Source organism: Dufourea novaeangliae, unplaced genomic scaffold, assembly GCF_001272555.1.
Source record: "Dufourea novaeangliae isolate 0120121106 unplaced genomic scaffold, ASM127255v1 scaffold109, whole genome shotgun sequence".
NCBI lineage: Eukaryota > Metazoa > Arthropoda > Insecta > Hymenoptera > Halictidae > Dufourea > Dufourea novaeangliae.
This window is the reverse complement of record NW_015373997.1, coordinates 4,113,487-4,136,026: the sequence shown is the minus strand read 5'-3', so window position 1 is coordinate 4,136,026 and position 22,540 is coordinate 4,113,487. Positions and strand designations below refer to the sequence as shown.

At 40.5% G+C, this 22,540-nt stretch overlaps 1 protein-coding gene across 6 annotated transcripts in view; it reads right to left on the bottom strand.

Moving 5' to 3' along the window:
* Positions 1-1,005: 1,005 nt before the first annotated feature.
* The window catches only part of LOC107188060 (rap guanine nucleotide exchange factor 2-like), a 75,701-nt gene continuing 54,166 nt past the window's right edge, over positions 1,006-22,540 (bottom strand). For 2 of the 6 annotated variants that reach the window (XM_015576295.1, XM_015576299.1), the window contains 15 exons: positions 17,457-17,669; positions 17,010-17,362; positions 16,458-16,919; positions 15,880-16,172; positions 15,503-15,806; positions 15,192-15,423; positions 14,809-15,113; positions 14,546-14,730; positions 14,248-14,459; positions 13,926-14,157; positions 13,544-13,858; positions 13,059-13,376; positions 11,355-11,471; positions 8,111-8,362; positions 1,006-4,864 (listed from right to left, as the gene is read on the bottom strand). In XM_015576295.1, coding sequence (XP_015431781.1) covers positions 4,833-4,864; positions 8,111-8,362; positions 11,355-11,471; positions 13,059-13,376; positions 13,544-13,858; positions 13,926-14,157; positions 14,248-14,459; positions 14,546-14,730; positions 14,809-15,113; positions 15,192-15,423; positions 15,503-15,806; positions 15,880-16,172; positions 16,458-16,919; positions 17,010-17,362; positions 17,457-17,669 — 3,825 coding nt within the window. In that variant the 3' untranslated portion in view covers positions 1,006-4,832. Of the gene's footprint in view, positions 4,865-8,110; positions 8,363-11,354; positions 11,472-13,058; positions 13,377-13,543; positions 13,859-13,925; positions 14,158-14,247; positions 14,460-14,545; positions 14,731-14,808; positions 15,114-15,191; positions 15,424-15,502; positions 15,807-15,879; positions 16,173-16,457; positions 16,920-17,009; positions 17,363-17,456; positions 17,670-18,485; positions 18,695-22,540 lie in introns of those variants that run through there. The other 4 variants (XM_015576301.1, XM_015576296.1, XM_015576300.1 and 1 more) reach the window with 4 other exon arrangements.

The following is a 22,540-nucleotide window of genomic DNA, read 5'->3' as shown; positions in this document are numbered from 1 at the left end:
CAACAGTTTCGTTCCCACGGGTTCTTCTCTTGCGTACGGTATCACTCATTGGCCTTTCCATTTCATGATATATTCTTGTCCCATACAAAATTTTAATAAAAATTGCTTAATCCTTCATTCCCGTGTATTCATCATTCACCAAACAAAAGGCTTGAAAAAAGACTAACTATTATTTCGTTTTCATTTTAATCCGAGCAATGGAATATTCTTGGAAAGATTATATATGAGAATGTATTCTAATATTAGTATTTTTCATATTTAAAAAATCCACGTTGTCAACCCTCATCTGTCAGATCTATCGAAAACTCAATCAAACTATCTATTTGAAAGACACATATTTCACATTATTCATGTACAACAATGACAGTAGCAAATTTTTTGAAAACAACAATTGGGACAGATTTGTATAAAATAAGATTAAAAAATTATTTTATGATGCTACGCCGTTGAAACCACATAAGAAGTTATGTTTCCTTTCGTTTCAATTTAACATTCAAGTGACAGTATACATAAAAATCATAGGAAGGAGAAGTGTAAAATATTCGAAGTGTAACAGTTTTAAAAAAATTTTTATGCAGAAGTCAAAGGCTTAAAAGGGTGTAATTGTTAAAGAATAATTTGCAATTTCAATGAACCCTAATATCATTTTTTTCCGATAGCTAAATAAAGATTCGACTTCATTACCGTCATCGATATAATCGATTTAGAAGGAAAGAAAACTGGAAAACATTCCTGGTCAACGATGCATACCGTACTCAGAGAGATCTGTCGAAAGGAGAAATCAAGTGAAAACGCGAAGGGTGCGCGAGCGCCAGACGCGCGTTTATGTACAAAACTAAGGGTAAATGTTCGTTTCAACAAACGTGTTTGCGCAGAACTTCGCTCGCAGTTTCTTTCTCTCCTTCTCTCGATTTTTTTTTTCTCATTTTAATAATCATTTTTTCGTTTGTACTGTTTTGTCCCATTTTTTCGTCGCGAAATAAATGAGCAGAGAGGTCTGGGGTTGGGAATTGAGGATGGCGAACGACGCGTTTCGACAGAGAAAAAGAACATCGGGACGAGTGCCTGCTGCAGTGTATATGTGTGTGTGTTCGAAACCAAAACCAGTCGGAATGTTGTACTATGATCCAAGTTTTATTAAACAAATTAAATACAAAAAGTTTCCTGTATTTTTTTCTCGTGTTGCTCGCGAAGGGACTGCGATTCGCAGTCGCTCCATCTCGAAGTTTTATAAATAATTAAAACAACAGGAAAGTAAAGGGAGTGGGGGTCAGGGGGCATAAATAAAAATAAAAGAAATCAGGGGGTTCGCGTTGGAAGAAGAAAGTTCAAAGGCTTGTCCACATATTTCTCTCTCTCTCTCTCTCTCTCTCTCGCTCGTTCGCTTTCTGTTACTCTCGAATAAACATACTATCACTCGCTCGCAATTACACAGGCTCTACGACAAGGTGGATCTCAGTTTCATAAAAATTAAGGGGAAGAAGAACGACTCGGGCTTCAGCAATTCAAGACTAACTATCATAATCGTCGCGCTCCTCAATCTGCGAACGCCTCTTCCGTTCCTCTTTAACGACACATTCGCGGCCATTTCGATCCTCCTCCCGTCTCGTGTGTTGTCTTAAGGATTATTGCTCGTCGGTTGAACACGCTTCTTAGAAAAATTACTTGGTCACCAGTTTCGATAAAGTGATCGCGATCTGGTGTCACAGCTGTCTACGTACGGATCGCGATCGATCCAACGTGACCGGAGGGGCGAGAGAGAGATTCTCGACTGGATGTTTGTTTCGCGATCTGATCGATACGAAACGATATTAAAGAGGCACGGAATCGCGTTAATTTGCGAAGGCATAGTAAATGCTCCCTGGAATGGATCGTGTCCTTGAACCGTCAAAGATACGAAAAGGAAGATCTCTCGATGGGAGGGGGGCACAGGTGAAAGGAGAAACGAAATGGTCAGGTATGCCGATGATCGTCTCGAAAGGTAAAACAGAGAAGAACGGAAAGAAGGAGTATAGGAGATCGTTTCTCGGTCAGCTCTCCTTCGGTGTTGCTTCCTACGCTCGGATCACGAAGAATTATCTCGAATCAATGAAAACGCTGGATACAATGATTTAAACAGTTCCTTCGAGAACGTTGGATTAAGAATATTTTAAAAGTCATTAGGATATGTACAAAGAGATATTAATATGAATATGCAGTAAATGTTGCTCGGAGGGATGGCGACGGTCCTAGGTGTGCCAGGGGATGGAATTGCTTTTTTTCTGGACACGAGTCGCCTCGATCCCCCGGTACACGTCGGACACGACGCGGGGGGCGAGGATCAGCACGGTGTTCGAGGACGTTTCTCTGAGTGTCTTTCGGCACGGGAGAAGTACGCGGTTAATAATTAATAATCCGTGAGCAGTCGGTCCGGGGAGCGAGGGGGAAGCATGTTGGCCACGATTTTCACGGCAAGACACAGTTGGAATGTCAACGGCGAACGCTCGAGTATCACGGGGAGGTGAGAGAGAAGCACACACCGTGTCGATCCTCAAAGACTCCTGCTGCTTCTTGGTTTCCGCGGGTCTTTTGGCAGATCGTTTTCACGAGAGGAGATACCTTACGAACATTTAGGTCCTCTCTCCGATGACCGCGTTCGTCCTCGTTTACCGCGCGAATATCCACGATTTCCCTTTAATACACACGTCGTTAAAGGACTTGAGGCTCGGTGCGACACAAAAAACGAACGAAGAGAATACGTAATCGCTTCGAACGTTCTTACAATACGATAGAGTCGAACGGGCCGAAGAAAAATGATATTTACTTCGATAATATAAACCGGCTCCGCGCGCGCCTCCGCCTCGACGGACAACACCACACGATGGTCCGCCATATCTTTGCCCCGGCGTGTTACCGGTTAACACGTACGATACATTCGTTCCGAAAACGCGGCGGATCATCGGCCCTCCGGCCCTCGTTTTCTTTTTTCTCTTTATGTTTCGCTTGCCACGGCGCGGATATACATTACAGGTATATTTATATTTATATATTTATATATATTTATATAAAACTAAAACGTACCGTGATACTGATAAAATTTCGGAAAATATGAGTTTCGACGAAATCGCCGTCGGGAAGTGTGCATCCCTTTTTTTTTTTTCGATCGGCGACAGAGCAAATCGAGAACGTCGAGATATATATTAAGTTACAACCAGATCTAAAATTCGATTTCCGTTAATAGATTCAGTAAAAATAAGTTGAGCATACGTGATGCATTATTATATAAATTTGCTTCTTCTTTTTTTTTTTTTCGTCATCTCGTATTATATCCTGAAACGCTAATACCTTGTTGTGTTTCGTTCCCTCTTAAGATTTCGCGCTCGCTCATACGCGCGCGGTTTCTCTCTCTCTCTCTCTCTCTCTCTCTCTCTCACATCGGGTTTCTCTCTTCTTCAATCTGCACACGCACAATTTAGACGCCGCGAACACGCACACTTACGGCCGCAAACACACGCCGTAAACCGACCGTCTTAATTAAGAATTCCAAAAGTCCAGAAACAGTACTTTCGGTCCCGCGCCTGTCTCGCAACGCCGAGCGGTTAGTCTTTGAAAAATACTTTGTACTTGATCGCGTCAACAGTAAAATTCAACACACATCGAAGCCGTAAAATCGGATCTCTCTCCTATCGGGGGTTACGAAATTTTAATGTCCGTCACGCCGATCGAACTATACATATATATAAGCGAAATAAAATTTCTAGCAAACATTGCCGCCAGTTGAAACGTCCCTGCTTTCTGATCGAAAAAAAAAAAAGAACGGATAACAAAGAACAAAGCTTGAAGCGTGATGACAAAAAATTTTAAAAACTTACACCGGCAGGCGTTATGTATATTGATTTAAAAAGGAAAAATGAAAAAATCGACGTTATCTCGACGATCGCGTCGAGTTAACGACGCCTTATTGGATCATTCCTGGGTACGTATCCGATCTGCTTTGCACTGAATTTCCTCTCTCTCTCTCTCACTCTCACTCTCGCTCTCTCGCGCGCAATTCTTCCTCGACGGTTAGACTACGATTAATCGCTACGACGCTATGTACACCAAGTTATACTTAAGCTACAGGGGGCGTTTGAGGGATTAGCCTAAAAAGTATATAATACAGGACACGCCGTCATTCCGTACTCCCTTGCGACGATACGCGGTATATATAACATCTTTGGACTCGATTTATTACACATTTATATAGAATATTACTTTACGACCGTTTTTTTTTTCTTTCGTGCTCTAGTCCCGCAAACTCCTGCCATATCTGTCGGAGAAGTTCGCCATCAGTCTGACCGAAAAGCCGCCGTTGTCTTTTCGCTTGTATTTTTGTTTCCCCTCTCCTCATTTGGGAACACCTTCGTGAACATACTCGTGCCTTCGTTTTTGTTTCACGAATTATTCCGACGGGAATAGCTCTTGAGATTCTCGTTTGCATCCACGGTTCGCCTAGCAGTTCTGGAAGACGAGTGCTTCATCCGCAGCGTACTCAAAAGCTTCTCGGAGTTCCTGATCATCTCCCGATGCAAAAGCACCGAGAAAGTTGCTGTGCGTGTCGATCATTCCATCCTCTGTGCCCTTTTGCACCCTTCCGTCCAAAGGATGTTCCAGCTTGTTTAAATCGTTCTCGAGATACTCGATCGGGTACCAGGTTGAATGAACCGTTACGATTCTCTCGCGAGGAAAATTGTTTTAATCTGGCACTTGGCGCGACAACGAAGGGATTTCTCGTTCCTTTCACGAAAGAGGCAGGCTGGGTGAAGATGAAGCGAAGATAACTGGAAACTCCTCTCGCGTCGTGGTACTTTTGCTTAAACCGCTGACACCTGGGCGTCCTCATCGTCTGAAAAATTTGAACAATCCCTTTAGACAACGATGGTCACGGAATTCTGATCACTGAGATAGTTGTCTAACTCTTCGCTGAATCTTAACACTTATACCTGAGCATTCGTGACCATTAAAACGGACACGTTCAGTGGAACTTACAATTTGCAACCGTCTTCTATTTAGAGCCTACTGAATCAATAATAGCAATTGTAAGAAGTATAGTTATACTAAATTGCTAAAACTACTTCTGACTATACATATATGGGGACGGAGGATATTTGTACTATGTAACTCCTGAAACTGTAATTTTTGTATCCAAGATGTAGCATTAAATTTTCGACTTTTAATATAAATTCATTTTGCAGTTTCGTACTATGAAACGGTACTTAACTTCTCGAAATTATATTTCAAGAAATAAATGAGTTATTTGAAAAATGAATATGTAATAATGATTTCATTTAATAATTTAAATTTCTGATCATATTTTAAAAGGAGACTGAAATTTTCTGATTTGAAATGGAATTGTTACTATGTTAAAAATAAGTTTATTTATACTAACAAATAGTTTTATTAAAAAGTTCGTTCTGTATATTAACCTCGTCAGATAAAAATCAATATTTTAATAAACAAAATGGAGCGATGGTATTAATTGTGGTGTCCACATTTGGTCCAAACTCGAGATACTATTTCACCATCTTTGGCTCCATTGTCTTATTCACCTATACATAAAAATGCTACAGACAATTGTCAACATTGTTCAGTATCCACGTGTAGACTCAAGTTTGCACAAAAACACAGTTTCAGTAGTAACCAGACCAGCAACAAATCCTCCAAAGTGGACATGAGTCTCCTGATTACAGGAGTTCTATCCATAGACAACACTTCCTTAAAGAACTAGCTGCAAAAATCACATCCAAGAAAAATTAAATCACTTGAAACAAAGAAACTGGGCTCTTGGAGTGTAACGTGCAGAATGGTTGCAAGCAAGCTAGCCATGCCTCGACAATGAAGAATAAAATAACGCTGAAGGGAAAACAATGTATATGTACTATATCCACTGCAAACTGTCGAAAAACGCAGGATAAATTGCAACAAGCCTCTAGCGAGTGCACGAACACCGATACGTAACGTATATAATTCACGTGGATGCAGAAAACAAAACGGTCCGTGATAAGAATGCGTATTATGCTTGGGGAGTGAGTGCGGCGAACGATGCTTATCACACGAGTATAGAAATAATATGTATATATATATATATAAAAAAAAAGAACAGAACACGGGTTATGCTTACAACGTGTGTTACGGAAACAGGCACTTTGCGAACTGTACAAGTGGGGAATGCGGAAGTGTCGTTATTTACATATTTCGCTGCGATTACATCGGAGCATTGTACATCGAGTAACAAACAGCAACGATCCTTGGCTTGAATCGTCCATACATACACATTGTACGTTAAGTGACACACGCGAATAGTTCTCTTAAAGGTAGCTAGAGAGATCATAAACAGTGTGATCATAGGAAAGATCGTAGTGTAATTGTGGTGTTCCATTCGGTTGGAGTAAAGACAATTCCGAGGTAAAATTTTAACGAAGTTGTAAGATTAGAAAAGCTAGAATTCTGTGCCGCGGTGTCGAATTGAAATCAGAATCGAGTAGTGTTTGCCGCCGTATCATCACGGCGAAAAATGTTATTCAGTATGAAAGTAGTAATGCCACGTGTCCATTAGAGAGTTTTATTGTCGATTGTAGAATTCTCTAGTGGATACAGACCTTAGAATAACTTTCATACATAATCTTTTCTACCCTCGAGAGTAAAGCTTACAGGAGGCTACTCTCATGTGGGTACGTAACGTAAGTCAGCGTCATACTTTGAACGAAAGGAAAATTAAATTCGCGTACACTGAACCGTTTCAGACGTGATACATTTTGGCACAGTAGTCTTATGTATACAGGGTGTAACGAAAGTGTTGTAGGTCCCTGAAATGGGGTAACTCGTGAGGTGACTTGGAACAAGTTTCTCCTTAGCAAAAATGTTATCCGAGGCTTTGTTAATGAGATATTAACGAAAAACCCCGACGAATCAGAGCACGAGTCTGCCGACAGACTTTCGTTAATATCTCGTTAATAAAGCCTCGGATAACATTTTTGCTAAGGAGAAACTTGTTCCAAATCACCTCAAGAGTGACCCATTTCAGAGACCTACAACACTTTTGTTACACCCTGTATAACAGAGCTGCGCAACTGATTGCTCACGAGCAGCAGCGGCTCGAACTTCCTCTCCCGAGGTACCCCCACTATGGTCCTCACATTGACTCATCCGAGTCGCGGCGGAAAGACTATTAATGGAGACACTCGAGTGAATCAATTTGACGACCATAGTGGGGGTAACCTGAAGGGAATGTTTGAGCCGCTGCTCGTGAGTAATCAGTTACGTAACTTGGGTATATAACATTCTGAATGTAATGTAAAAATTGGAAATGAACTGAGAATAGTAATATTAAATTGATATGCATAGCAGAACAGAAAAATTGTTTCAATTATAATTGCAATACTCAATTATATTGCAAACAAATTTGTTAATGTTACAAATTTGATAATGCAATAAACACTGAATTTTCTAGAAAGATTTAAAGTGTAAATATAGAATAAACAGTGAAAACAATTTATATTTCCTTTGTACTGTATGCAATAATAAATTGGATAATAATTTTAGTAATGTTCCAAGAAGAAAGCTGACATTAACGTACACGTCTGAAAACGTGAAGCGACAATACACCAAAAATATCGATCTCACGTGGCAAATACCTAAGCGAAAAATCAAACACTGCGACTAACATTTTTCACCGTGCATTGACCATAGCTAGCGACGGGATTGATGCCAGTTTTCAATTGAATCATTCTGAACTGCATAACCAGGCAAATAGTTATTAGTAAAAACTGAACTACTAGCAACCAACGGTATCATACTGTCATTACTCTACAACTAAATAATTTATTACATTCATTATTGACATTACTCTAATGATTAATTTGTCTATTCAAAATTGTACTATAATTGTAATATAATTATGTCTCAAAGTACTCATGCAGAATTGAACAGACAATCGAAAACTGACTCTAATGCACACAAAAGTTTCCCATCGCTAGATCGGTAAGGAGCGCCAAGCCTCGAGGACCATATAAATTCGAGAAAAAATAACGTATAATAGAAACGTAGTAAGGTAGTAGATTGTATGTACGTAGCGATTGTGTTTGCTTTGTACCATCTTCGTGCTCGGTCCTGTAGGTAACACCCTCGTGGCTGTGAGCACGGCCGAGCCTGTGCAACCTTGCCATCTGTGCTGCGACTTTGTATGCAGGCGGCTGACGGCACTGAGTGCCACCGACTCCCGGGCGCATCGTCGTCATCGACGTCATGGTACTCATGGTCGTCATCGTCGTCATAATCGTCGTGCCTGGAGGGGGTAGTCCAGCCGATACTCCGAGACCCACGCCTACTCCTAATCCCGTAGAACCTGAAAACCCTCGACTCTCTTTCTCTCGATCTCTCACGCACCGCCTTACTTCGTTCCTCCCTTTTATCCTCCGCCAAATAAATTCACCGCCATTAGCCAATTCTGAACGAGCAGGACAACTCGGTCGAGGGTAAAATTACCCCCGGAAAATTCGAAATTCGTGTAAAATTAAACTGACGTGACAAGTCTGGAAATAGAATGTGGAATAGGAAGCTCTTCGAATCTTGAATAATTTGATAGATTTGATCTATCGATTTTCAATTATAGCGTTTCTCAAAAATTTCCCACTTTTCGCCGGTTTAACACTGGAAACAGAAATATCTGATTTTAGAATTGACTTCCAAGAAGTTTCGTATTTATAAGCTGTCGATGATTTGATACACAGACTTCTGACGTTATTTTCAAATTGATTTCTGAATGATGTAGAATTTATGTTCTCTACTGCTAGTGGATATTTTTTATTTCCAAATCAGTTTGAAATCAACTGTAATGTCAGGAATGTGGTATTTGGCTGGTTAGTGGGAAATAAAAAGAAACTTGTACACGTGATCATCCGATAACTGGAAACGGAGGTATAATCCCGTAACGGAACCCGTCGTACTCGTTCAGAACAACCGCTCGCAACAGATGAGCGGGTTTTTTTTTCCAGAGGAAACTGTACAACACTCGTTACTGACCGCTAGTGATCTGTAGAAGAAATGGGAAGCACAGAAAAAACCAGGTTAATATACCCTGAAAAGAAGCCTCGGTCCTCCGTTAATCCTGAGGGATCGCGACATCATGAACAGCACACGACAGAGAAGGCACGATGCAACACACACCTTGATGCGCACACACGACACACACGCACAGGTAAACAGGCGACGATACTCACGTGATTATTAAGCGTGCACGCGTTAAACTCTCATCGAGCAAGCGATTATCATACAGATCGAGCTAATGCGTCTGGCATATAATATCGATGGATACCTCAATCCTGATACATACATTGCTTCCGGTAACAATATACATCTAATTATCGTACTACTTCTAAAACATTCGTAATTAGTAAAATTGTTATTTTCTACTTTAACCCCTGCGGTGGTTTTCTTTTCCGGTTTATAAAATTATTTTTTTCGGATCATAAAGTGCTTCTGCGCGAAAAACACCTAATACAGACACCGAAAGGGTTAAAGTTTCTCTAATCCATCACCAAGTGAGACTCTAAGATCATGCTGGCGTGTCACCTGGAAGCAACGACGATCGAGTTCTACGAGAAAGCCAGCCCATTCGCAAGAAACTCAAAGACACACAGGCAAGACGGTCGCGGACTCACCTTGAGGATTTTGGGGTTGGTGATGGTGATGATCGTAATAATGTTGGTGGTGGTGATGATGATGATGATTGTGGTTGTGATTCTGGTTGTGGTTGGCAGGAAGCGGAGGTAACACTGCTACCGCGTGAGGGAACGGAGGTGCGCCACCTCTCAAAACAGACCCTGCACCACACACAGGCCACATACGAAATGGTTCTTTACAAAATGTACAATAGTTACATCCCCGTGACGCGTCGATGATCGTCGGCGATCGAAACACGGGGAAAAAGTGACAAACAAAAAAAAAAAGAATTTATAGTAAATAAACAAAGAAACTCGAGTTTTCGAGCGGGTTGGACAATTCTTATAGAGTGAGTGCCGCGAGTGCAGAAAGATCGTGAGTACTGTATGGATGTATAATAAATTGTGTATGTATATTATACATAATATGTATATATATACATATATGCGTATATGTGTATGCATAAAGTGGCCCTTGCGTGAAGAAGCGAGTCTCTGCAAAGAAGCTTTAAGCGGTAAATGTACTGAAGCGACTGGAGCTCCGAAGATAAAAAGCGGCTATAAGCACGTTTACCTACGCTCGGCGATACGATAACAAAGAAAACTGCCTGAACGATAAAGTTTCTCATCGGTTCCATAGAACGTTTTCAATTACCATAGACGAAAGAATTGAAGGTGAGTGTGGCCATGGGACATACGTATCGTCTGATCGAGATCCCGAATGATTCAGAGAAAATGAACTTGAAAACAAAAATGAAAAAAAAAAAAAACAGAGATACAGGGAGGAAAACTTTAATATGCTCATCGATAGACGTACAACAAATATCACACGTTTCCAAGTAATCATTCTCGGTTTACTGACTACCAACGACAGAGCACTGTATTCACACACTACTTGGAATCCTCTCGAGATATCAACAATAACAGTTTAACAGTCACGCGGTTACAAGCAGAGACTCAATTAACACCCAACTGATGAACGAAACGAGTTTTCACGCGATTACTGTGTTTGAACGGAACATCCGCTAGAATGAGGTGGTCGTTTCAGAACTGTAAAGATTGAGTCCCAGGACCCGAGACAGATCGAATTTCGTGGTTGGTCGCAGAAACGGAAGTTTGCAAAAAGAAAAGTTGAATAGTTAAGTTAGGTTACTTTCTTACGAGATTTGTGAAGCCATATTGCAAAATCCATAATAAAATGATTAATAAATTTTAATAAGGTTTTTACTTTACTTTGAACTTGACAGAATCCTCGACAGAATAAATAAATATTTCTTTAATTCCAGTCTCGGTATATCCATCCACAAAAATCTATATTTGCATAAAGATCCGCCATCTAGACACGTCATTTGTCCTCACAAGGTCAAATATCTTGAATAAAAAGTAATCACAGACAACAGAGGCTTGGACCATTCAATATTTCCTTCATCTGTGACCAAAGCAGAAAGACGACTTTTAAAATTCCATCGCTCAATCTATACAAGGCGTCAATTAGTTTTAACCAACCGGTAGAAAAACGACTCGTTTCTGGGAACAAGTTCGTCATCGGACCACTCCAGATTCTTTCTGTTCTCTACCTTCTAGTCTACGATCTACGGAGCGGGCAAAGGAAAGAAGGTATGAGCACGAGCTTGTGGGTATCTTGGTGGTTTTGTTTTTGCTAGATTCGCTACGTACCTTGCATGGCGGAGTGCCGTCTTTGAGGTGGCGGTGGACTGCCACCAGCTTCTACGCTGCTTCCGCTATGGCTGTCCAGCTGTGTACTGTGACCACTGTCACTGCTCGTCACCGAACCTACGCACACGTCCCCAAGACACTTCTATCACTACAGATTCTATGCCCAGTTTCGCCCCCGCTGCGTCCTCTAACTGCTAATCATCTAATTAGTAGCCGAAGATCATCGTTAGGACACATCGTGATCCATAGCTCCCTCTTTCTCACTCTCTTTCTGTTTTTAATACTTGAAGTCGATCGGAGCTTCTGAAGTTTTTTTTTTTTTATTTTTTGACTGCGACGCGAATTAGCTCGTTTCGGTCCCATTTTGAATTTCTGCTCGCACAGCGTTTGCTTTTTCGATGCAAGCCTACTGGTCTGTCGTTCTGTAAGCGACTATCGGCTACTTTTAACGAAGAAGCTATTGTATTAATCGAGTTTCGGTAGCGGGTTGTTGGTGAACTTTGGGTTGCGTTAGATCGAGTAATAAGTTCGTTCGAATTTTTTAAGTTATGTAGTAGAGTTGCTGATTGTGTATCACGGGAAAGCGTATACTGTTCTTGAAACGAGAATTATCGATAGACAATGTATATTTTATTCGATTAAATTTTCCACTTTAGAAACTTTACGTTTTAATCATCATCTTAGATTTCCTAATCGTGTGTGAGACATTTAATTAAGTGCCACAAGCTCTTATTCCGAATTTCATAAAAAAAAACAGCATTTGTCACATTTTTCCAGTTGTAAAATAAATTGTACCTAACTTACGCTTAATTCAATTAAATTAATCAATCTGCAAAATGTATGTAATATATGTATATTATTATCACCATCGTTATTACCTATGTCTAAAAAATTGACATTTCATACCGAATTGCAGCTAAAAATAACCTAGTCGTTTAATATAAGGATTTAAAAAAATAAATTACATTTTAAAAATTCGATCGAACTTATTACTGAACCTAATAAAATGAATGTTTCATAAGAATTGTTCATAGTAATATATAAAACTGTGTTTCTCATACTCATTAGTTGAAATTTAGAAAATCAGTGTAATGCGTAAAATTTGAAGGTACTATTCTAAATTGTTTAAAACTGCTTAACATTAAAAAACTATAAATAATAAAAATCGAAACTCCTTTATATATATACACATATAGATATATATAGATATATATATAGATACACTCGGGCCGATAATATTGATCGAAAAGAAGCGCGAGCTACGGTAATCGGCGTACAAGATGCGTGTAAAAATGGAGAAGCTAAATATAACATGGAACATTTATGAATTGCGTAAACGGCTGTGCAGCGTGCAGAAAAAAATGAGAGAGTATCTCGTTACCGAGACCTGACCAAAGTGTAATGTCACGAGCAATGAAGGTGCACGAGGATGGTACTTCACGAGATGTGTCCACTATTTATCGTATTGGTATAAGACTAACACGTTCACGAAATTAAAAAAAAAAACGACAACTAAAGACTTAAGAAGCACCGTGTGTGATATTGTCGTCTAAAGCTCGAGCAATATAGACAAAAGAAAAAAGGACACAGAATATTCAATAATACCATAAAATATTCACGTGTGTGTATAGTGCGTGTCGAACCGACAGACGCCATCTCGTATCGAACCATTTTTCTTCGGTTATCAAGAATCGTCGAACTTACCACTGGTCAACGTTTTCCTTAAAGGCTGAAGATTGCTCAGGCTGGTCACGCTACTACTTTCAGCGCTGAGATCGACAGGCGGTGGTAAACTGGAAGGAGTATCGCTATGGGATCTCTCATGCATAGGTACTCGGCTACCAGATCCTACTCTCCTGGGCGCGCCAGGGCTAGGCTCTAGTCCAGTGGAATGCAAGGCTAATCCTGGCACTGGAAGCGGCGGTGGACAATGTTTCGGTTGGTATGGACGAGTTTTATGCGGGTCGGAGAGCGCCAGCATTTTCCTTACGGCTTGCGGCGAGGCAGCTCCAAACTTTGTACCTGAAAATGTTCATTTAGTATCTTAAGTAACACGTACTTTAACGTCATACTATAACTTCAAAATAAAAAAATTCTACGCTGGACGTTTGTTGTCAGATTTCAGACGTTGAACGCATCCTATAATTTTGTAACAGCTCTTTTAATTCGTTTACACACATAGTTCTTACCTTGTATACTCTTTCTACCTTCACTGGTGCTGCTAGCGCTACTTGTAGTAGACAGAGTAGGAGATGGATGCCTCCTTCCTCTGCTTGCACTGAGAGGCACTGCTGCAGCTACTGCAACCGCTCCGGCATGAGGCTCGCAATCCACGGATAAAGCGTGCAATCGCTCCTCGTCCGTTAACACTTTCATGTTCGCGAGATAAGCCTTCACTCTCCTAACCATCTGCGCTTCCTCGAACATCTTCTTTGGGTTCGGCGCAGCGGTGGACTTTTTCCGCCTTTTCACGGTTGCAGTTTGTCCTCCTGGACAATGCAATACTGTTAGTGAAAATAAACCATCATATACTGTCGCTGATCAGACCTCGATAAATTTTTATTATTTTACCTTGATTGCCAGTGGTCATTTGATTTAGAGCGACCATGGCGGAACTAGGTGGTTGACCACCTCTTTCCAACATAATCGATAAGTCATACGGCGACGAACACATGTTCGTTAACGTTCTTACTTCCTTCGCGATCATTCTCAACTTTTCGAAGTTTACTAAACTCTCTACTCTGGAATCATTGCCAAGATGAATGAACGTCAGGTCTTTCTTTACCACGGGATAGAATGGAATCTATAAAGAAAATAAAATGTTTAATGACACTGAAGTTGTAAAGTACAGACAGCATTAAAGTGTTCTATGAAATATAAATTGATAACGTACTATAGGAGGTTGTGTTTGTTCAGACGCTACCAATTGTCTGTACTTGCTCATGTTACGACTGGGATCCATTAATTCCTGCAAATCGCTGAATAGCCTCTGATATTTGTTTGGCAGTTTCTCCCAAGAAGCTCGTAATCGTGAGACTGCTCCGTGACCCAAACCAGATACAATCGCGAACATGGAATTGAAATTCTTACACTCCTTACATTGGCCTGGTTACAAAAAAAAAGAACAACACGTTAGAACCTTTCCATAAAATGAAACAACCGGAGTCTTACGTTACGAATAAAAAACTTACGAGCTATTTTGATAAATTGTTTTATTATTTTACTACGTCGAACAAGGTTATGTTCAGAACAAACTTCTGTCACAACCCAGAACATTTCTCTGTTGACTAGTTCCGCAAACTGCCTGAGCATAGGCACTCCATACCTGCTTTTCAACTCAAACAAATCATCCACATACTCCGTAGATTCAATTTGCCTGAGAATCGAGATTTAATTAAAAAATTTGTTGTTTGTGTACTTCTAAGACATAACTTCGAAATGTTTTCCAATTTACCTGAATATACTGAAATCCTGTAAAGTCAACTGAATGGCGACTTCAACAGCGTTCAATTGTAAGAAATGAACCTGAGATTCACGAATGAGCTCAGGCGCCTGGTCGTCTGCCACGAGCGTTTCCGAAATACCGTTAGTTTTTAAATAATATCGAGAACTTAAGCCAATTCTTTCCGCGAGATTTTGCAACTGATCGGGTAACCTGCGTTGCTTGATCATGCCCCCATCTCCGACGCTAACTTCGGCCAAAGAAAAGTTCGAGCTGCTCTCAGTTATACCAAACTCTTGAAGAGCAAGCATTACCACCTAAAAGGATATACATTAACATAGAAATAGAAGAGTCGCCAGCCGTATACGATCTTTCTCACGATTAAATGTATCTACCTCATGCGCCGTTGTTTCTTTATGAATAAGAAGGTATTTACAAGTTTGATCAGCTTTGTAAACTTTCAAAACGTGCTCGGGATAATCAGGTGCCCTTAAGTCGTCGTAACAACATAACGATGTAAGGTCAGGATTACTTTTGGAGTGGTAAAGGTTGGTGGTGGTCTGAGAAAGTCCTGTTCCTGGTGGTGTGTGGGGAGGTGCGAGGGGATCGTCTACATGTACACCGTCACTGTAACAAAAGTATCACGTTTATTACACTGCATAGAGTATCTAATATGAAATTTAATAAAATACTTTGTTGAACTTACTTAATAGTATTCTTTGGTAGTAGGTTCATTTTCATAAGAGCTTTATGAAACCTCCTTTTCGGTCCGAGCGTCATGAATCCCTTATGTTCCTTTTTAGCATCTTTGCATGGGGACACATTAGAGTCAGGAATTAATAACGGAACACCGCCCACTAGTGGATTTAGTGGATTTACAGGGGTTATCGGGTCCACGTGCGTGGACAACCTTGCACGTGGGTCTGTTTGGAGTCTCGAAATTTCGGGTTTATTTGCTCTTCCCCGCGGCCTCGGCGAATCATCTGGCATCTGAAGCATTTCTTTAAACGCTACAACAGTAATTTATCGCTCGTATAAAAGGAACACAATAATCAATCGTTGTTTCTAAATGATGCCACATACCAAGTAAATTCGATTTCACGGTTATACTAAGATGAGTAGATCCTCTTAAAATTTCCAGAGCTCTGGCATGACTGACATGCTCAAAGCTTTGTCCGTTTACTTCTAAAATCTGATCACCCCGTTTTAAACCAACGTCTTCAGCCTTCGACTTCTTGTCGACTTTTGAAATAAAAATACCAAAACCCCTTTCGTAACCGCCTAAAATACTAAAATGCAAAACTTCGTCTCTACTGGGCCTCGCTAACGTTACATTTCGCGTCCTTGCCTTCGCTGCGCAGGCAATATTTAATAATCTGAAATTTATTAAAATACGATTGAATGATACTATCGTTCAAATAACTACAGTTCCTTAAATACAGCGAACCCTCCTATAACACGATTAATTCGGACTGTATTGTACGGCAACCGTGTTGCGTGAAACTGCGAGGTAACATTTTAGTTACTCATACAGAGGGAATCCCCTATAGATTCCATTCAAATTTTGCAGAATCTTTCTACTGTGTTATATCAATCCTGTGTTCTCAAAGCACTGTGTTATAGGAGGGTTGCCTGTACAGTAGAATTATATTGAAATGTACCTTTGTTGCCCCTGCATTTTCTCCCTTTCCAATCCAGTTTCAAATGCTTCTAAAAATTCCATCATAGCTGGATCAGTTTCGAAATCTGTAAAATGATTATTTACCCAGAGTAACACTACACGTGCAACTCTGTCTCTGACTTGTGCCTGGTCAAACCACTCTAACAATTGACTTGCAACTAATAAAGGACTATCAATAAATGTTCGATGGGTTAATAAGAAGTCTTCTATATAAGTGGGATCGGTAATACTGTTTTCTTCGATAAGTTGCAACATTAAACGCTCGGGAGTGCCACGAATAACAACATGACCCCTGCGTGCTCCTCCGTCTAAAGCACCCCTTAATTCCGTCACTAGAATCACTCTCCCATTTTCTTCGTGCCTCCTTGTATTTTCTTCACCTTGATGTTGAATCCTAAAGTAATCCGCTTGTGTGACACATACAAATTGGCAGTCATCGCATCTGAAAGGGAATGTATTCTCTTAGAAAAATTTTCTTGAATTAATTGTTGAACTTCTATTACATGAAGTACATCTGCAACACAGTACTTACTTTGTCCTCATGACACCCCTATGCAAAAGTCTTTCCATGGTGGGCAAGATTCCAAAACTATCACCAAGGTGCAATTGTTCAATGTCTCCATTACTGTGATCGATTTCCACAGCACCATTGATAAGCACGCTCCAACTGTCTAATTCTTCGCCATCATTTAAAACTATCATACCAGCACGTTCTACCACGGCAAACACCATTACAGCGCACAGCGCTCTTCTTACTGCCAGGGTCATGTTTGTAAAGGCCTTCAACTGTTGTGTAAATTCTAACAGTGTTTCAATGTCATCTTCAGTTCTTTCCATAGGATCTTTCTCTAAGCATTCCCTGACTGGATCACGAACAGTCAAGCTCTAAAAATGTTGATGATAAATATATGTTATTTCAATGTTAGTTTAAATTCCAAAGTTATACTTGGAGATTCATAGAATTGTAACCAGCTCTTACATCCATGCTCTCTGCCAGATCTTCCTCTTCATCGCTATCCACAACAGATTCAACGAGCCCTGACAGATCAACATCGTCTGGATCTGCATCCAACGAACTTTGGACAGATGTCATTGTGTCTGAACCACTATATGCTGAACTCGTGTCACTTGAATGGCTGCTTCTGTTGGACTTTTGGTATAGCTCTGGCCTGCCAGTCAGGCCTTGAGAAAACTGCACAGAAAAAAATAATTTTCTAATTAATTAAAAGCTACAGGTTCCATTGATCTATTACAAAATACGGCTACTCTCATATAGTGAAGACTTATTCATAAAAATTACATCAATGTTTTTAAAAAAAACGTCATATACATTGTAACATTTCTAAATCAATTGAAATAATATCTGCTACATTATTCCTAAGCCCTCGCAATAAACATACCATGTTTACATAAAACTTCATATCAGAGCATCCTGATACAAAGCAAACACATTCTTCACTGCAATGTATCATCATAATTATAAACATTAACACGGTACCGTCCAAGAGAAGATATCAGTACACCGTTTAATCAGAGTTTCTCTTTAAAAATATAAAAACCCACAAAGGTAACGTGCACCGATACAATCTCTACAGATCGATAGAGATCTGTCGATCGGCAGGGGGACGCTGGAAAGAAAACGGGATCGAGAAACATGTAGGACAAAAAACACAGGTTCTACTAGCGGAGCTCGTTTACGGAATAGTACCAGGAATGGGCGTGATGGGTGTACAGACTCCCGTTCGTAAGTTAGGTTAGGTTCCCAGACATGACATCACACATGCAGCATCGAACGGAGCAGAGAGACAGAGACAGAGAATAGTGGCACACACGTATATCTAAACAAAAACATCGTGACATCTGTCATATCACGATAATCATCTGACGATGATCATCCGCGAACGTTCACGATAACACGAACCGTCAGCGGGAAATCTCGGGAACGAGGAAAGCATTGCGATAAACCAAGGCCATTTTGAGCCGCGGGAGATTGTCCGTCCAGACTCACTTGGTACATGCCGAAGGCGTCCATCCTATCCTTAATAATGGCACTTGTTCCGTTCACTTCACTACCAAGTCGGCTATCACGACGAACAACGTGGAAACCAAACAGTGTCCGGCCACATTCTCGTACGATTATTTCGCCGCGATTCGATACAATTCGCGCAGGTCGCACCTTCTTGTTCACGAACGCATATGCGACCGTGCACACGTAGAGCGACGTGACTTTCTTTGTGTGCGTTTACGAAGCTCGTGGCGCGTCTGGTGTGCCCGTGTCGTGGGCCATCAGCTTAGCGGAGTAGCGGACATGGGACTGCCTCTCGTCCCTCCCCCACCCTTCCTCCAGCCGCCGGCATTCCCATCGAAAGCGTAGGGTCACGTGACCCGACCGAGCGGCAAGCTTCAGGTCCGTCGCAACAGGGGGGCGCACGTTGGGGGGCCCACCTGTAGCTTCTGACCGTGCCAGTAACAAAACACTTCTCCCTCGACGACATGTCGAAAATGTCCGTCGAAATTTTGCGCTACAGCCCTCATTAATAGTCAATTATTGACCACATACTGTTTTCGACACATGATTTCATATACATACTTCATTTCCGTGAGCTTTGAACTATCATCCAGCAGATGCAGGGTCCTTCTTTTGACCCAATGACGGGATCCCTCATCATATTTTTTGTCATGAGACGCAAAGTAATTACAAAAGCGCTCGTAAAGTTGAAATATTTGTATATTTATTCTATAACTTTTGCACTTTATTATATGACATTGAGAACGTAAACGTTCCTTTGCGAAAGTCAGGTAATTCTGTTGCAAGTATATTATATATTAATTTTCGTGAAATATAATAAATGTTACAGGTGCGCTATTCTTGCTCATCGATCAAAAATCAAAATGAATCAGCATCTGCTCACCGTGTTACATTCGTACCATTCACCGTCCGACGATCACATACGACAATATATATTTAAAAACCGTAGCATTCATTCGGTGAATTGTTGATTACTGCACGAAAATATATTCTTGTAGTAATTATTTCATTTTTAAAGAAGCGATAAGAGGAAAATTCATTGTTCCACGAGTAGCGATTCGACGGATCCGTGTAGATACAATTTTCCCCATGAATATTTATCGTAGGTATATGAACAAGGACAACCACTCGATCGTTGCACCGATCGGTAATTCATCGGCTCCGGTTACAAGCTTTGCAACATTATGCAAAAAATCCGGTTGGATCGGAACACGATTTCAGCAATGATCCATCGCCGCGTCGAGACCCGAAGGGAAAAGGACGATCGTGTGAATCAAGCTTAAGGAGTCGACGGTCGGTCAATCGTCAGTCGGTGAACGACTGAGAGAGAAGAAGAATGCACGGTGAAGAGAGTACCGGTCTGCTCAAAGCATCCAACAGCGGATAGTAACTGCTCAAAGGCCACTGGCCGACCCGACGGATGATTTATACGACCCGTTATGTCGTGCCCGTGTCTCACTTTTCCTTTTGTCCTGCTCCCCAGACTTTCCAAATTGCCTCTTCCATTCAGTTTCTTCCTACTCGGCTGAGAAGCATACCAGTGCATGCGACCAATATGCATTCCAGGGACTCGTTAAGGACTCTTCGGTGGATCATCTTATTCGCACAAACTGTGCTTCGGTGAAGTTTCGAAACCGAGAGTAGTGAGCAATAAAATGATCGTCACATACGACTTCTGTCGTATGTTTGGGTAATATTGCATTGAGACATAAGTAGACTGCGGATTTCATATACTCGCGATGTATGCAACCGTGCGAGCCACTGTGAAGCAATCTCCTTCAGCAAAGATCAATAACATTTATACACTATGGACTTATCCACGAAAAGATCTAGATCGCAGCGTAGAAACCAGTAACAACTTTCACAAACGAAGCTAACATATTTTTACGGGAAAAAAAACAGATGTATTTTGGATTAACTATCAAAGAAATGAAAATTGTCCATTAATGATAATTCATATATAAACTCATATTAATTGTAACTATCATACAGATACTTCTCTTACATTATTCTTTTTTAATTAATATTTTTAATTGAAAATATAATTATTCTTTCGAACGCCAAAAACGGTAGTTTATGCTCCAAAAAAGGCTGTTGCATAAACAAATCACAAAAACCTGAAATTTCGAACTCGTCACAGAAATACTTCCTTTAATCTTGAAGTCACGTTACCGATACGTTAATATAATTAAAGAAAAATGGTAAAAATAAAATTTCGAAAATATCCATGCTATCCGAAAAAAGATCCCAAATACCTTCTACCTTTTTCATATACCTCAAAATACGCCATTACACGTTCGGCGAACAATTCCAAAAACCGCCGCAAAATAAATCCGAACGGATCCAGAATGCACTCGGGAAAAAGCAAACGTTCCTCCCGGGGTCGGGTAACAAAAACATAAATTTTTTCCCGGCGATGCACACACATGAATCGCCGATGCGTTCCACTTTCAGTCGGAGTAAAACCTCTCTCCGCTCGGGGACGACCGCTATTTACTCTCCTTCCTAGGAAATTTTCCGTATGTGCGCGCCGATGCAAATAAGAAAATTCACGGACTGATAAAACTTCTCGCCTCGCCGCTGAACTAGCCGGGTGCATTTGAAATGCATGAGAAAGTGCAACGAGGTAGAGATTGCTTTAAAACTTCTGCGACTCCGCCGCGTTCGTTGTGTCCCTCGGCTCTTTTTTATTTCTCACTGTCTCTATCTCTGTCTCTGTTATAGTGTTTCATCCGATTGACGAGGAACACGTGGGTGTCCCGTGTATACGTCACGGATCGACGACATTAAACTTTCTTCTAACGAGCAGCCCGATGACGCGAGATAAATGATCGGCAAAAGTGCACGCTATGACCTAACGACGGATAACAATGGTGCATACCTGTCGCGTTGTTGCATCTGATATATTCGCACGTTTCGCTCTCGATCGCGATGGATCGTCACGAGACACCGACTGCACTATCGATTACAGGTACTCGGCTTGTCTCTTGGAAGTTTATTTTTTTTAAAGTAGATGGAGGATTTGATCCGTTTATACAGCGTTTATGAACGTGCAAAACAAAGTAATGAATTTCATAAACTGAAGTTCATTGTTTTATTTTGCACGTTTATTAACGCTGTAAACGTTTAAAATCTGATGTGCACCCACTGAGCGCCCAACAAGATAAAACAGCTAATTAATTTCAGAAATAAATTAAGGTTAATTAGCTGTTTTTTCTTCTTTTACAAAAAAAGTCTACGAGAACGTGAATTTGTGAGAACATCTGCAGTGTAGGGACTAGAATTTGGAAAGTTTTAGTAATAGATGAGATATACATAAAATTTTTAATTTTTATAAATTCATATTGGCGTTGTCTAATTTATTTTATATGTATATGTATGTGTATTATGTGTGTTTATATATAGAATTCCAAAATGATCATTTATTTGGAAGTTTATACCAATGACTCCTTTTCCAAGCGGATTGTTCAAACAAATCTTTGGTTTTCTGGAAACAGGTACATAAAAATAGAATTTTCATTCTTTCTTATGTTACTTGTTACCTCTACGTTCACTAATCTTTCAGAAAATCGGGATAGCAGATGCTGTTAATAACAAATATATTAAAAAAATCCTCAATAAATGTTAATTTTCTATAATATTTGCAAACCAAATTTTGTTTCCTATCACCCAAATCTTGAAAAATATTGAATTTACAAGAAAAAAGTAAGTTGGAACAAATTTCACCTAAAAACAATTCAAAGAATGCAGGGTTTTTCCTCAGAAATTTGACTCCAAGGAATTCTAAAGGGAGTCACCAGCTCGACCATGTACTCGTTAAACGCTGCTGTTACAAAACAAAGTTACAGTTAATGGACGGCTCTGTTGCGAAGTAAAATAATAGAGTTCGTGCTCGATGCCTCGACTGGCCACGGTGGAATAGACCCGAAAATAAATCTATTTGTGACTCATCGCGGTCCAAGTACAGGAATTTCAGGTCGAAAGAGGGATCGTCGCGGACGAGCGCGTACAAAAATGCGCCCGAGGATCGAAAA